Source organism: Schistocerca americana, chromosome 1, assembly GCF_021461395.2.
Source record: "Schistocerca americana isolate TAMUIC-IGC-003095 chromosome 1, iqSchAmer2.1, whole genome shotgun sequence".
Lineage (NCBI taxonomy): Eukaryota > Metazoa > Arthropoda > Insecta > Orthoptera > Acrididae > Schistocerca > Schistocerca americana.
The window spans coordinates 89524502-89538638 of record NC_060119.1 but is presented as its reverse complement, the minus strand read 5'-3'; the positions used below and the strand labels follow the sequence as shown (position 1 = coordinate 89538638).

At 41.9% G+C, this 14137-nt stretch overlaps 1 protein-coding gene across 1 annotated transcript; it reads left to right on the top strand.

Annotated features, from left to right (window-relative positions):
* The first annotated feature begins 2932 nt into the window (after positions 1-2932).
* LOC124599372 (early nodulin-75-like) lies at positions 2933-3691 on the top strand. The gene has a single exon (XM_047136076.1). The coding sequence runs from the start codon at positions 2933-2935 to the stop codon at positions 3689-3691; it is 759 nt and encodes a 252-aa protein (XP_046992032.1).
* Positions 3692-14137: the final 10446 nt, after the last annotated feature.

The following is a 14137-nucleotide window of genomic DNA, read 5'->3' as shown; positions in this document are numbered from 1 at the left end:
CAACATGCTCTGTAGGATTCAAACTGCGAGAGCAAGCAAGCCACGCCATACGTCCAATATCTACTGTTTACAAGAAATCAACTGCTCTTTCTCTATGAGGTCGATCAGTATCGTCCATTGATTGGGCCTGCACCACCATTCAGAAACAGTACACAAGGACCTAAGATCTCGTCGCAATTCCTGACAGCAGATAAGCATTGCCTATTCACACACACTATTTCATGAAGAGATGTTCATGTGGTAAACATAATCGCTTCTGACAACACTAAGAATCCTTCTGGTTACGTCTTTTTCCACGATTATTTGGTCCGAAATCTTGTTCCACGTTCCCTTCAGATACCAATGCGTTGAGAATCACTGTCCAGACCAAATCAGGATACACATCTGAAAAGAAAATTTGCCCACTGTTACACTGTCCTGATGGCATGTTGACGACTCCACTCTAAACGTTCTCCGACAACAAAGGCCAGTTCGCCAAAAGTGTTCTGTACTCCCTCAGGCTCCATGCATGTCCAGTGGATGCTGCAAGGTCGGATGCAAGTTACGGTGCAGTACTATGGCGCTACTGTCGAGAGCTTACGTCAAAGTCAGTCGTCATCCTGATACCACACGTGGACAGACCTGCTATGGTTTTTGGGACGCAGTTTCTCTAAACTGTCGCTACATAGAGAAACAGAAAGTTTACATTAAGCCTTCCTGTCGCATCAGTCAGCGACTGTCCTGCTTCTCTTTTCGCTACAGCCCTCAACCACAGTGTGTCTGGTAGGCGTCTTCTCTGTGCCATACTGCACCATCTCTGACTGTACACAGCGACTGTGGATGTGAGACCATCCGGCTCAGACTACCCGGTTTGATAAGTGCCCTGATGTTAGCACTGGCGTGGTTGTCAGTGTATCGGAGTGCCATGTTTCGTGCAGAACACGATCGTATGGAAGACTAGTTCACGACATAATCATAGAAACTGTGAACATACACAAATGGTAAAACACGGGTTCGTCCCTCAATTTGGGACACCAGTGTAGATGAACAAAAAGACAGATACAAATATGGGCGATGTCTGAATATCGAGAACCATGAGCAGGGTTATGAAATTCAACCCACTTACTCCCCAAACCGCCTGTTCGAGGCAAAAATACTGATTTTCATTCACCTCCGACGTATGTTATGTTTTGGAGGTGTATCTTCAAATTTCGAAACGTACTTTCCCTGTCGAACAAATACTTGCTTTACAGACTATTCTCATCGCAAAAACTGCAGGATTAAGCATTCGAACAAGATTTTGAATGTGGGCTGCCCACAAGTTTGCTGCCTACCGGAGCATGTATAAAGTTGAACAGTTCAGTCTCTCATCATATTCCCATTGCGGATAATTAGGTATTTCTGTTCTGAAACAGCGCCAGTGTGGTACACAACATCCTTTGCTACCAAGCCAGTATTATCGGCAAACAAATATTTTGCAGTGATTTGTAGTACTAGAAGGCATGCCGTTCATGTAAATTAGGAACATGTTAGGCGCCACCACCAATCCTTGATGATCTTCCATTAATTGTGCCCCCACTTGGACCCGACATGGCCTTTCTCAGTACTGTATATGACATTTTTTGTCTGCTCTTAATGTAAGAGGTGAACCAGTAGGGAGCTACTCAGCATATTCTATACTGGTGCATTTGACTGCAAATTATGTGAAATGATCAGCTACCCTTCCATACCCAGCCTTTTCAACAAATTCAGCAAAAAAGGCTGGCCTACAGATAGGTCTAAAATTGTCTACCTTATCCCTTTCCCATTTCATAAAGCGGTTTTACAACCTTAACTGTTGAGGAAACTGACCATTCATAGAGATGAAATTACAAAAATGAGTACAGGACAGTACTCAAGTTCCATTTGCTTTTTATTGTCCTCTATAGTGTTTAATACACTAAAGTACTTGAGTTCTACTTGCATTGAGACTTAGGAGAGCAGTGACCTGTTACATGTCCTGATAGAGGTAATGCTAGTCCTCTGACAGACGAAGCACTATTCGGTGTATATATATGAGAGATTTAAGCTACACGACAATTTCTAAAAATAAATCACATGATCACCATTCCATTATTAGTGTTGATTTGTAGAGTGTATGACTCTGACGAGATAAAACCGAATATTGCATGAACTGATCATTTTCACCATTGATACACAGTCAGCTTAACGATTATCTACTAAACTGCTTACACATATAATATATGCAGGACAATGGATTGGATAATTTAAAGGTATGTGTCATAGCGATCAGCTTAGCTTTAGGAAAGGCGAGCGTAGCATAAGATAGTGTACTGCCCAAAATAGTAAGGAAGTAGGGGTAAGCTGTAGGCCAAGATGGGTGATAGCACTTATCCACGATGTATAAGATCAAATAAAAGCGAGTAAGCGATTGATGTATTCTTCACCCTTGCTGATATGTATGCTGAGGGACCGGTAATCGAGACAAAAATGAACGGTTGGGAGGTCGGATCATCAATAACGAGATTCGCGGACGGTGATTCTATTCTGAGTGAATGTGTGAGGGAAGTACATCGCTTGCTGAATGGAGTGAAGATCTCAAGAGGCATAGAATACAGATTGAGATTAAATCGAGGAAAGATGAAAGTGATGGGAAGTACGGAGGAAATGAGGAGAGCAAGAAAGTTAAGATCTAGAATGATGGTCAGAGGGTAGATAGTTATCGAATTCAAATACCTAGACCTAGAAATAAACGATATCGTATGCTCTGTGGAAGATATAAAGAGCAAACTAACTCAGAAGAGAGATTTAAAAACAAATTGCACCCACCTTGAAACGTGTTCACACCAATTCGTTCTTCTATATCGCTGTCTGAATGGGAGAGATCTCCTGCGGATAGCAAAAACGTTAGATCAGAGTTATTTATTTGTAATTAAATATCAGTCTAGTGAAGATGCCTGAAGTAGATTACTTACCTCCAGTAGATTACTTACCTCCAGTAGATTACTTACCTCCAGTAGATTACTTACCTCCAGTAGATTACTTACCTCCAGTAGATTACTTACCTCCAGTAGATTACTTACCTCCAGTAGATTACTTACCTCCAGTAGATTACTTACCTCCAGTAGATTACTTACCTCCAGTAGATTACTTACCTCCAGTAGATTACTTACCTCCAGTAGATTACTTACCTCCAGTAGATTACTTACCTCCAGTAGATTACTTACCTCCAGTAGATTACTTACCTCCAGTAGATTACTTACCTCCAGTAGATTACTTACCTCCAGTAGATTACTTACCTCCAGTAGATTACTTACCTCCAGTAGATTACTTACCTCCAGTAGATTACTTACCTCCAGTAGATTACTTACCTCCAGTAGATTACTTACCTCCAGTAGATTACTTACCTCCAGTAGATTACTTACCTCCAGTAGATTACTTACCTCCAGTAGATTACTTACCTCCAGTAGATTACTTACCTCCAGTAGATTACTTACCTCCAGTAGATTACTTACCTCCAGTAGATTACTTACCTCCAGCAGATTACTTACCTCCAGCAGATTACTTACCTCCAGCAGATTACTTACCTCCAGCAGATTACTTACCTCCAGCAGATTACTTACCTCCAGTGAAGCCGACCATGTCTGCAGTTGAGATCGTATATCTTCCTGGTCTTCTTCCTCCACCGCATCATGTAATTGTATTGAGATAATTAACCCGATGTTATCAGTGATTCTTTTAAGGTTGACTGGAATAAAATAAAACAATCATAATAAAGGTCTTTCAGGATAGACATGTATATGCATTAATATATACATTGAAGTCGTCATAATGAGAGAAAGAGGTACTCAAAACTGTGAGACTGTCTCGGCTCCAGATCGCAGACTGACTCTGGACGGTTGTTGTCGAGAGCCGAGGTGATGGATGGTGAGGAATGTGGGAGGAGGTTGTCGGGTGAATCCCTGTTCGACGAGCTAGCATGGGGTAAGCCCCACTTCTGCCATCAATGACTTAAATGCTTATATAGAATTTAATGTATTTAACAAAAATTGATATTTATGATAGAATGGCACATAGCTTATGTCATTCGTGAATTTATATTATTGCTTTAACAATAGCAATCTAGCCCTCTATGTAATACTCACGACTACGCGGACTCCACCATTGATCCTAGGTACCCATTTCGCCTACAGTTATCACTTTCTTAACTCTTTCAAATCACATCACCTGATAGGCGCGGGAGTTGATATTAGCCAAGTTTCAGATGGGTGAATTTCACTGATTTGAACTTTACATGTGATGTACAAGCAGTTTTTGGAGGTGGTACATGGCTAACCCTGGCTGTAGTATGGGGTAACCATGCAGATTATGGTAGCCTTGAAGCCTTTCCAGATGGAAATATTTTAACATGGAGTATAGCAGAGACAACAGGACTTTTGGCTAAGCAGCCTTATGGTACAGTTGTTCCGAGTATGCCATTTACTTTGAGTAGTCGAAGGAAGAAGAAATTGAATGCTGATGAGTATATTTTTTTGTGGTGCAAGATTGGTAATGGAAATTGTAAAATAAAGATCAATGGTGATTGTATGTTGTATTACAGACAATAAATATTGTCCTACCCGAGAACCATCCTTACCTATAACGTGAAATTTTTTTTTAAAATTAAAAACAATATTCACTTACAACTTGGCCGCTAGGCCTCTATTCCGCGTAGCTCCGCGGGTGACCTTGAAGCGGACTTAGCCGCTGAGTTCGTCTCCTCGTGGCCTCTGATTGGCTAGTAGCTCGTGGCGCGCAATACGAATCGTGGCGCGCAATACGAATCGTGGCGCGCAATACGAATCGTGGCGCGCAATACGAATCGTGGCGCAACACGTACAGAGAACGTATTAAAAGTTTTCTTTTTATACGTGTATGGTATCGCATGTTTCGAATTCTTTATGCTCGGTGGGCTCAATGTACAATTAATGTAAAAATGGAGTGATGGTAGAAAGTGTGAACCTCCACACTAGTCTTCATCTGGTCGTCCTGGTCCTTATACGGAATGCATCTTGGATGCGGTAGGAATGTCAGGTAGTTAGCTTGAAATGAGGTTGTCTAAATTGAGGTAACGGGGTGGGAGCATAATGCTTCCTAAAACCATCCTGATCATGATTCAACCTAAGCTCCTTATATGCAGAGTTTATTATATTAGAATTGAAACTAGGTACACGGATTGTGCAGCAAACCGAAGTTACCACTAATTGTATGCAAGTTTCCATGACCGTTCCTTCACCTCCCGTACATACTTCATTCACCTGGTCTTAAATGTCGAGTCGTTTGGGTCTTCGTGTGTTGGATGAGAGGGTGAGATTCATGATAAATGCATGCTGGGTAACGGCACAACACCTACTTATCACGATGTATATACTGTTCTTCATGCGAGAATGTCACGCTCACTAATTTAAAAGTTACTTTCGTTTTGCTATCTTCAACTTGGGCACCGGACTGGCTAATAATGATAAGAATCGAATCCTTCAACTCTGTTTCCAATTTTAGATAAGAGTTGAATTGCTAGTCGAGTAATATAACTGAAATTATACGTTATTATACGTTATTAATGTGTCGAGTGTACTTGGTTAGTAAACATACTGCATAAATATGGCATTGTTTAGTGTGCCCACCAGTACGAGCTTCATTATAAAAGCAATACTGTCTGACTCGAAGCGGCCTGGTATATGTGACAGGGTCAGCTAATCCACAGAAAAATGCCTGGGATAGCTGATGGGGTGTGTGTTTGTGTGTCTATATTTAGAAACACGAACTGTGATTCGTATATGAATATTATAGATACTAATTCAGCTTAACTTCAGACTATATCATACATGTGTTGCATGGGGGATCAGTCAAAGATAGTCTCTGTCTGGACGAGTGTGTATCGTTTGACACTGATCCTACATATCACACAACAACTCAACACGTTTCTACACGGTGTGTGGAATGTGGCAGATACATCCCGGCTCATACTCAGCTCAGAGTTAAATTGGAGCGCGTGGTCGTGCGGTAGCGTTCTCGCTTCCCACGCCCGGGTTCCCGGGTTCGATTCCCGGCGGGGTCAGGGATTTTCTCTGCCTCGTGATGGCTGGGTGTTGTGTGCTGTCCTTCGGTTAGTTAGGTTTAAGTAGTTATAAGTTCTAGGGGACTGATGACCATAGATGTTAAGTCCCGCAGTGCTCAGAGCCATTTGAACCATTTAAATTGGAGCGATCAAATACTTCAGGCTGGATAATTGAAGGCAGTTGCACAATGAATGGGGGAGCTATCTAGAATGAGGTTTGAATTTTAATGTAAAATATACGTTCAAGAAAGGTGGATCGTTAGGCAGTAAGGGGGTTCCAGAAACGTGACTGAAAAGTGGTTGTAATCATTTAAAGAAACATTGCAGGTACGTAGTTCAATAAACTTCTTCTAAATCATAGAACACTTTTCTACTGAAAGTGTAGCACTAGAGATCGGAAAACCTAGTGTGCATTTTTTGCGACCTCAATCATCACACCATGTACTATTGTTTGTGATCCGTCTCAATCAATCATTACCTATCCTTCAGTGGATATATCGCAGAATCTCTGACATCGCATCGAGACAGAAAGCATTAGAAATGCTGGAGAAATATCTATGGATGGCGGCGTGAGGGAGTTGCAAATACCGGTTTCATACGACTTACCTTAGCTGAATGGCTTTCAAAATTAGGTAATTGTATCACTAGGTTGCACCGTCGGCGACGTGTGGTTTTTTCTGACAATTATCGAAACTGTGATAGACGGTGTGTACAGTACCAGACCAACGTGATTCGTAGGTAACATGATACGTGGATTTATAAAGCCGATACAGCTTTTAACAAGTATACTTTTATCCATCTGTAGAACCCAATACCGCTTGTGATAATAGTTGATAAACCCAATCCCGGCTGATAAAACCTCTCTTCCTAAGACATGGCACAGCATTCACAGGAAAAACTTGACATGTCCACCCATCGCTGATTTTTCTCCCAGTGTTATTTTGTATTCTGTGGAATCATTTACTGATCAAGCATTATACTCAGTAGTAGTGGTATGGGATGTATGATACGGTCACCTTGAGCATCAGGCTTATAAGATGTTTGTGTTCAGACATGCGCAAATGAGATGACAGTGGAATACTGTGATAGCAGAGGGAAGAGTATGTCAAATCATAAGAACGGTAAAGATATTTCTATTTCCACAGCCACAGCCGTTAGCATTGCGTATTTCCGATACTTCACTCACTGTCGAAAGTGATTCAGTTGTGACTACAATCCTAACCTTTGTAGTCAGTGCAGGCATAAAATACATAGGAGTGTAATGTCCTTGGATGATATTGTTTATGCGTGCAGCGTAGGTGGCCTATGGGTGAATGATTCGCACGACTCCTACTGTTAATGGGAAATGTTAATGTGGATGACTTATCTGTGTCATCCTCTAGACGATCGATGTGTTGTCTAGCTTTGGTGATTGCGCGGAAACTTTACTCAATGTGGACATATGCTTGCGATGGGCCATTATTCCTGCTTCTGTAAATTGTTCGACTCTTCGCTTCCGCACATCTCGCGACTTTATTTAATGGAGAAACATGGATTGTCATGTGTGCCTCTAGCAGGTGAAATACAATGTGTTTCCCATGTATACAGAACCAACGAAGATATTCAACTTTGTAAATTACAGCATAAGCGATAGGTAGGCTACTGCTGTGTGCTTGATAACGATAAGTACCGAGAAAATGGTTTAATTCTATGGCAAACCATGTGAAAATACATCTGGTCTTGTAATCCCAGTGTCTGGAGATGAGTTTAGAAAAGCAAACAAGCAGGTCTGGACCAGAAACAGTAACGCGTTTGTGCCGAGGGGAAGTGAGCCTGAATTTGTAGAACAGTTCTGAGAGGGACTTGGGTCCGCTGAGGGTGCTGTGGCCACCCATCTGGTGTGGATGGCTGCCAACCTCGCAGGGAGATATGTAGTGCCGCGAGTATATCTATGGTGCTGTCTGTCTTCCCGGTGTTTGTACTAATGATGCAAAAGGGGTGATTTTTGTATGGCATACAATACGAATTGTATGTTTACTGCATCGACACGGTACACGGTGATATATTGCTGCCTTGGAGATGGGTTTAATGATCTAATATTCAACTTCATGTCCTCGGTGGGAAAGCAGTGTAATTGAGGAGCAGTCTTTCCATGTATGGCGATATGTAGGACAGTTTGTAAGATTCAATTGTCGCTGCAGTGTGGTGATCAGTGTAAAATAGCTTTTTCGCTGCTGAAAGTCTTGTCTGCAGAAAGAAAAAGGAAATATAGATGGTGCTTCCACACTGGGGCGTCAGTAATTCTGTGGGTAAATACGGTAGTCAATCATAATGCTTGATTCATTTACAAGACAACGTTTGTAGACTCTCCTACGTCCCTATACAAACGGATTTCAACACAATGGAGGCGAGGTATGTACGGAAAGTTCTGAGAACGCAATATTTCAAGGATAAGTTGAAGCGTACCATCCATCTCTTGCGGGGACCCCATCACTCATCCGCCACTGTGGCATTAGGACATCTCCAGACCCGCAGCTGTAGGATAACGAAAATTCATTACATCGATTTCTCTGCTGTATAACAGTGCTTTGAATTCTGTTTCTGTAATTGTTCTGAATCGCCCCGAATCTCTGCTCAGTGATCTGTTTCCAAATATGAAAATGCTTTTATGACTAAGGGTGTTTACACAAGTGTGCAGAGGCTTTTAGCTATGTGAACGTCTAACGTTTCTGAGAGGTATACTGATAGGACAAACATTCCACCACGGAGCGTGAGCCACGCTGGGTACTCGGGCATGGCTGGACACAGCTCGCATGTTCCGTTAGGAATGCGAGGAGCAAAGGACCATGGGATATTGTGGTAAAGGTTACTGCAGTCTCCGCGATGGGGAGTCGCTAGGCAATTAGGTCTTCCCTGGACCACAGGCAGAAGGTTCACACATGTGGGGGTAGCCCAGAGGATGACTTGGTGCATAGACAGACATGCGATACTAGTAGAACACACGCTCCCGCACTGGCTCATACAGGCTGGTGCTGATAGCTGTGGTTGATGATAGTTCGGATCCGTTTTTTACATGCACTGAGTGTTGGTGTACTGGATTTTTTTCCCTGCTGTTCAAGCACTGTATTTGACATGCAATATGGTTTGAGGATTTAGTAGTTGTTTCGGTGTTCATTATGTTAACTGAATGTGTGTAGAGTGCAAGAGTTCTAAAGTTGACAGTAAGTTTGTGGAGTCTTTTAGATGGAGTCAGCTGGCCCACGCCCTTGGAGTGTCTGCCGCGGTGCCTAGGTGATACAGTATTTTGAGAGGAATTTCTCAAGTGTAGAGTATGAAAAGGATGCCGCCGCCGCCTCATGCTTCACGGACCTGAATGGGCACCTGTGGGTGGCTCGACATTTGACGCCCACGTCACTTCGCACGGGCTTCCACTAGCCTCCAATGCGGTCCAGTGGACGTGTCTGTATGTGTCCGTTCCATAATTTTGCGAGCAGGTCTGTAGGCTTTGCTATGGATTATTTGGACAGTTTACGAATCGATTTTGTGTGAGATTCTAAATAGTGAAATACACTGATGTGCAGTTCGCATGTCTGTACTGACATTATTTCGGTAATTTAGGAGTTGGTTGCGTGTCTGCATAGCTTTATTTACTAGTTTACAGGTCTGTGGGCAGTGTGGCGTGACCCCAAGCATGTCACAGCATGTGTTTATATATTACACTGATAGTTTCTTTAGTGTGTTTTTTGGTTGTTTACGGATTCTTCGACTTATTTCATGGGAGAACAAATGTGTAGTTAAATTTTGAGTAATAAATACATTGTTTTTGTTCTACTGACCTTTATTTCGAACTAGTTTCCGGCTTGTTAGTTGCTTACTGAAGATCGCTTAATGTCTGGAAGACACACTCCTTGTTCGGTAACGAAACATTACAGGCGAAGGTACAATCACTTGCGTAGTGTTTTGCATCAAACTTGTTTCTTAGTGCCAGTTGTACAGTGTTGGGTTAAATCCAGGGATAGCTAACACGAAATAGGCTAACGAAGGGTTAACTTCCAGGATGCATTGTACACAATTTTATTCCCCCGTTAGTTATCCCTAGAATAGCATATGTCCAGTTAAGTTGGCACCAACGTAAGAGCACATAGCTTGTTTTACCGAGTCATTTCATATTTACTTCAGTCGTCGTCTGAAAAAGTAGCGTTCCGGATCGTAAAATTATTCGTTTGAGGGTATTAAGAGGCTGGTAGATACCGTAGATGGGTTTCTGTAGTAGCAAAACCGAAAGCTTCTGCGGTATCTTTCAGTGAAAACAATATGCCAAACATGAAAGTAAATTCGTAGGGTTCTTGCCTGTATAACACTATAACGATCTACCGTAAAATTAATTGATACATCAGCAATGTGTTGACTGACGCCACGCGGGATTAGCCGAACGGTCTAAGACTTTGCAGTGATGGTCTGTGCGGCTGGTCCCTGCGGAAGTTTGAGCCCTCCTTCGGGCGTGGGTGTGTGTGTGTTTGTCCTTAGGATAATTTAGGTTAAGTAATGTGTAAGCTTAGGTACTGCTGACCTTAGCAGTGAAGTCCCATACGATTTCATGCATTTTTTGTTCTTTGACCAGTAAGAGATCTTCCTAGATACTGAAATGAAGTATGGGAAAGGAACGCAACAGTTCCCATTACCGGCAGAGCAGGTACAACAGATGTAAGATTGTTCCCCAAGAAATAAAGGCGTAAATATTTTGCCTACGAAACGTGACACAGGCTACAGATCGGCGGCGCCCAATACGTGGAATGTAAATTGCAAGTTGAGTACAACGAAATTACAGCTTGATAAAATCTGTCAAGGGAAGGACGCAACAGTCAAAACAAGGACATAATACAAATGATCCTTTGACATCCGGTCTGCTTTCTGAAATAGTTGTTTCCCCGAGTCCTTAAATCTGACAACACAGACGTCATTGACATTAATTTGACTGACAATCCGGAGAGGTGTTACTGGCTAGCTTGTTGTTGTATTCATGTCATAGAATGATCAGCTCATTACAGCAGCAAGGGGTTTCTACAGAAAGGACTAATGCTAAACTACTGAACATTATGCATCAATTTTTGCGGTCATTGGACATAAAAATCTCGTTTCCGTGATCATTAACAATTATATTCAGCTTGTATACGTACGAAGAACAAGATGCCAACATTTACAATGACTTTTATATAATTCTAGGGTAGGAATGATCCTATGGCACATACCGAAACTGGAGGCGATTATTGTGTCTCGCCGTAAATGTTTGAGGAGCAGTAACCGTTTCATATATAAATTTGGCTTTCAAAATAATCTTGAGCAGCTATGTGTTACCTGGGAGGGAAGTAACTGCAGGCATGACATTTTGATTGTGTCCTTTCGTTTCTACATTAAACTGATCTTACAACAGTTTAGTCTGCAGAATAAAAATACGTGCTCCCGAATGTGAAATGATAGCAAAGTTCCAGATGGTGATGCTCCGAAAGCATCATAAGAGCCAGAAAGGGAGGAATAATTGTATTTTCAAAAAAGAACATTAAGTTCAAAATAAGGATCTGAAAATACAATTTACGGAAATGATTTCAGAATGAAATTATATTACTCAATACACAGGGTTCATTTTCACTTAATTACACCAGAGCGCTGAAACGGTGAACAACAGTCTCACGTCCACGTTTTTCAGTGTCACACATGCTTTTAATAGTCCTGTTGGTTATCCCTTTTCCAATACCAATGAAGTCACAACTGGGCAGAAAAAAGAGGCAAAATATTAGTGTCAGCAGTAGGTGCTTCATTGGTGGGACACACTTCTGAAAGAATGAATGACAAGACACATTTCGTTAGACAATCTAAAAGAAATTTGGAAACATAACTGCTAGTTCTTATATTTGCTTAAGTCTATTAATCCACAACTAAATAAAACGAAACAGTTCTTTCCACGACTGCAGGAACTGTAGCATATTGTTACTGTGAATTATTATGGGTGGAGGTTATACTCAACAACCGAGCTAGGTTAATAATTGGCTCCTTTTACCGACCTCCCGACTCAGCAGCATTAGTGGCAGAACCACTGAGAGAAAATTTGGAATACATTTCACATAAATTTTCTCAGCATGTTACAGTCTTAGGTGGAAATTTCAATTTACCAGATATAGACTGGGACACTCAGATGTTTAGGACGGGTGGTAGGGAAAGAGCATCGAGTGACATTATACTGAGTGCACTATCCGAAAATTACCTCGAGCAATTAAACAAAGAACCGACTCGTGGAGATAACACCTTGGACCTACTGATAACAAACAGACCCGAACTTTTCGACTCTGTATGTGCAGAACAGGGAATCAGTGATCATAAGGCCGTTGCAGCATCCCTGAATATGGAAGTTAATAGGAATATAAAAAAAGGAGGAAGGTTTCTGTTTAGCAAGAGTAATAGAAGGCAGATTTCAGACTACCTAACAGATCAAAACGAAAATTTCTGTTCCGACACTGACAATGTTGTGTTTATGGAAAAAGTTAAAGGCAATCGTAAAATGCGTTTTTGACAGGTACGTGCCGAGTAAAACTGTGAGGGACGGGAGAAACCCACCGTGGTACAACAACAAAGTTAGGAAACTACTGCGAAAGCAAAGAGAGCTTCACTCCAAGTTTAAACGCAGCCAAAACCTCTCACACAAACAGAAGCTAAACGATGTCAAAGTTAGCGTAAGGAGGGCTATGCGTGAAGCGTTCAGTGAATTCGAAAGTAAAATTCTATGTACCGACTTGACAGAAAATCCTAGGAAGTTCTGGTCTTACGTTAAATCAGTAAGTGGCTCGAAACAGCATATCCAGACACTACGGGATGATGATGGCATTGAAACAGAGGATGACACGCGCAAAGCTGAAATACTAAACACCTTTTTCCAAAGCTGTTTCACAGAGGAAGACCGCACTGCAGTTCCTTCTCTAAATCCTCGCACAAACGAAAAAATGGCTGACATCGAAGTAAGTGTCCAAGGCATAGAAAAGCAACTGGAATCACTCAATAGAGGAAAGTCCACTGGACCTGACGGGATACCAATTCGATTCTACACAGAGAACTCGAAAGAACTTGCCCCCCTTCTAACAGCCGTGTACCGCAAGTCTCTAGAGGAACGAAAGGTTCCAAGTGATTGAAAAAGAGCACCGGTAGTCCCAGTCTTCAAGAAGGGTCGTCGAGCAGATGCGCAAAACTATAGACCTATATCTCTGACGTCGATCTGTTGTAGAATTTTAGAACACGTTTTTTGCTCGAGTATCATGTCGTTTTTGGAAACCGAGAATCTACTATGCAGGAATCAACATGGATTCCGGAAACAGCGATCGTGTGAGACCCAACTCGCTTTATTTGTTCATGAGACCCAGAAAATATTAGATACAGGCTCCCAGGCAGATGCTATTTTTCTTGACTTCCGGAAGGCGTTCGATACAGTTCCGCACTGTCGCCTAATAAAGTAAGAGCCTACGGAATATCAGACCAGCTGTGTGGCTGGATTGAAGAGTTTTTAGCAAACAGAACACAGCATGTTGTTATCAATGGAGAGACGCCTACAGACGTTAAAGTAACCTCTGGCGTGCCACAGGGGAGTGTTATGGGACCATTGCTTTTCACAATATATATAAATGACGTAGTAGATAGTGTCGGAAGTTCCATGCGGCTTTTCGCGGATGATGCTCTAGTATACAGAGAAGTTGCAGCATTAGAAAATTGTAGCGAAATGCAGGAAGATCTGCAGCGGATAGGCACTTGGTGCAGGGAGTGGCAACTGACCCTTAACATAGACAAATGTAGTGTATTGCGAATACATAGAACGAAGGATCCTTTATTGTATGATTATATGATAACAGAACAAACATTGGTTGCAGTTACTTCTGTAAAATATCTGGGAGTATGCGTGCGGAACGATTTGAAGTGGAATGATCATATAAAATTAATTGTTGGTAAGGCGGGTACCAGGTTGAGATTCATTGGGAGAGTGCTTAGAAAATGTAGTCCATCAACAAAGGAGGTGGCTTAAAAACACTCGTTCGACCTATATTT